The 553-nt window shown below is 62.7% G+C and overlaps 1 protein-coding gene across 1 annotated transcript; it reads left to right on the top strand.

Annotated features, from left to right (window-relative positions):
- The first annotated feature begins 6 nt into the window (after positions 1-6).
- LOC102877708 (ras-related protein Rap-2b) lies at positions 7-547 on the top strand. The gene has a single exon (XM_006925208.1). It carries the CDS (start codon positions 67-69, stop codon positions 418-420), a length of 354 nt encoding a protein of 117 aa, XP_006925270.1. The 5' UTR covers positions 7-66; the 3' UTR covers positions 421-547.
- The last annotated feature ends 6 nt before the right edge of the window (positions 548-553 follow it).

The raw sequence follows: 553 nt of genomic DNA, 5'->3' as shown, positions 1-553 counted from the left end.
GAGGTGGACTCGTCGCCGTCGGTGCTGGAGATCCTGGACACGGCGGGCACGGAGCAGTTCGCGTCCATGCGGGACCTGTATATCAAGAACGGCCAGGGCTTCATCCTCGTCTACAGCCTCGTCAATCAGCAGAGCTTCCAGGATATCAAGCCCATGCGGGACCAGATCATCCGCGTGAAGCGGTACGAGCGCGTGCCCATGATCCTGGTGGGTAACAAGGTGGACCTGGAGGGCGAGCGCGAGGTCTCCTATGGCGAGGGCAAGGCCCTGGCCGAGGAGTGGAGCTGCCCCTTCATGGAAACGTCGGCCAAAAACAAAGCCTCAGTGGACGAGCTGTTCGCCGAGATCGTGCGGCAGATGAACTACGCGGCGCAGCCCAACGGCGACGAGGGCTGCTGCTCGGCCTGCGTGATCCTCTGAGGCGCCCGCGGCCGCCGTGCGCCGGCCGCGCTCTGCGCACAAAAGCCAAACGCACCCAACTCTCTAAATGTGATTTCTCTTATTGCTTTGAGATTGGAGACGGCTTTGCATTGGCCGGGGTGGCCCTGGAGCC

The sequence above is a fragment of the Pteropus alecto genome, unplaced genomic scaffold, assembly GCF_000325575.1.
Source record: "Pteropus alecto unplaced genomic scaffold, ASM32557v1 C17609443, whole genome shotgun sequence".
Classification (NCBI taxonomy): Eukaryota; Metazoa; Chordata; class Mammalia; order Chiroptera; family Pteropodidae; genus Pteropus; species Pteropus alecto.
Note: the sequence above shows the minus strand (reverse complement) of the source record. Positions and strands in the feature narration are given on the sequence as shown.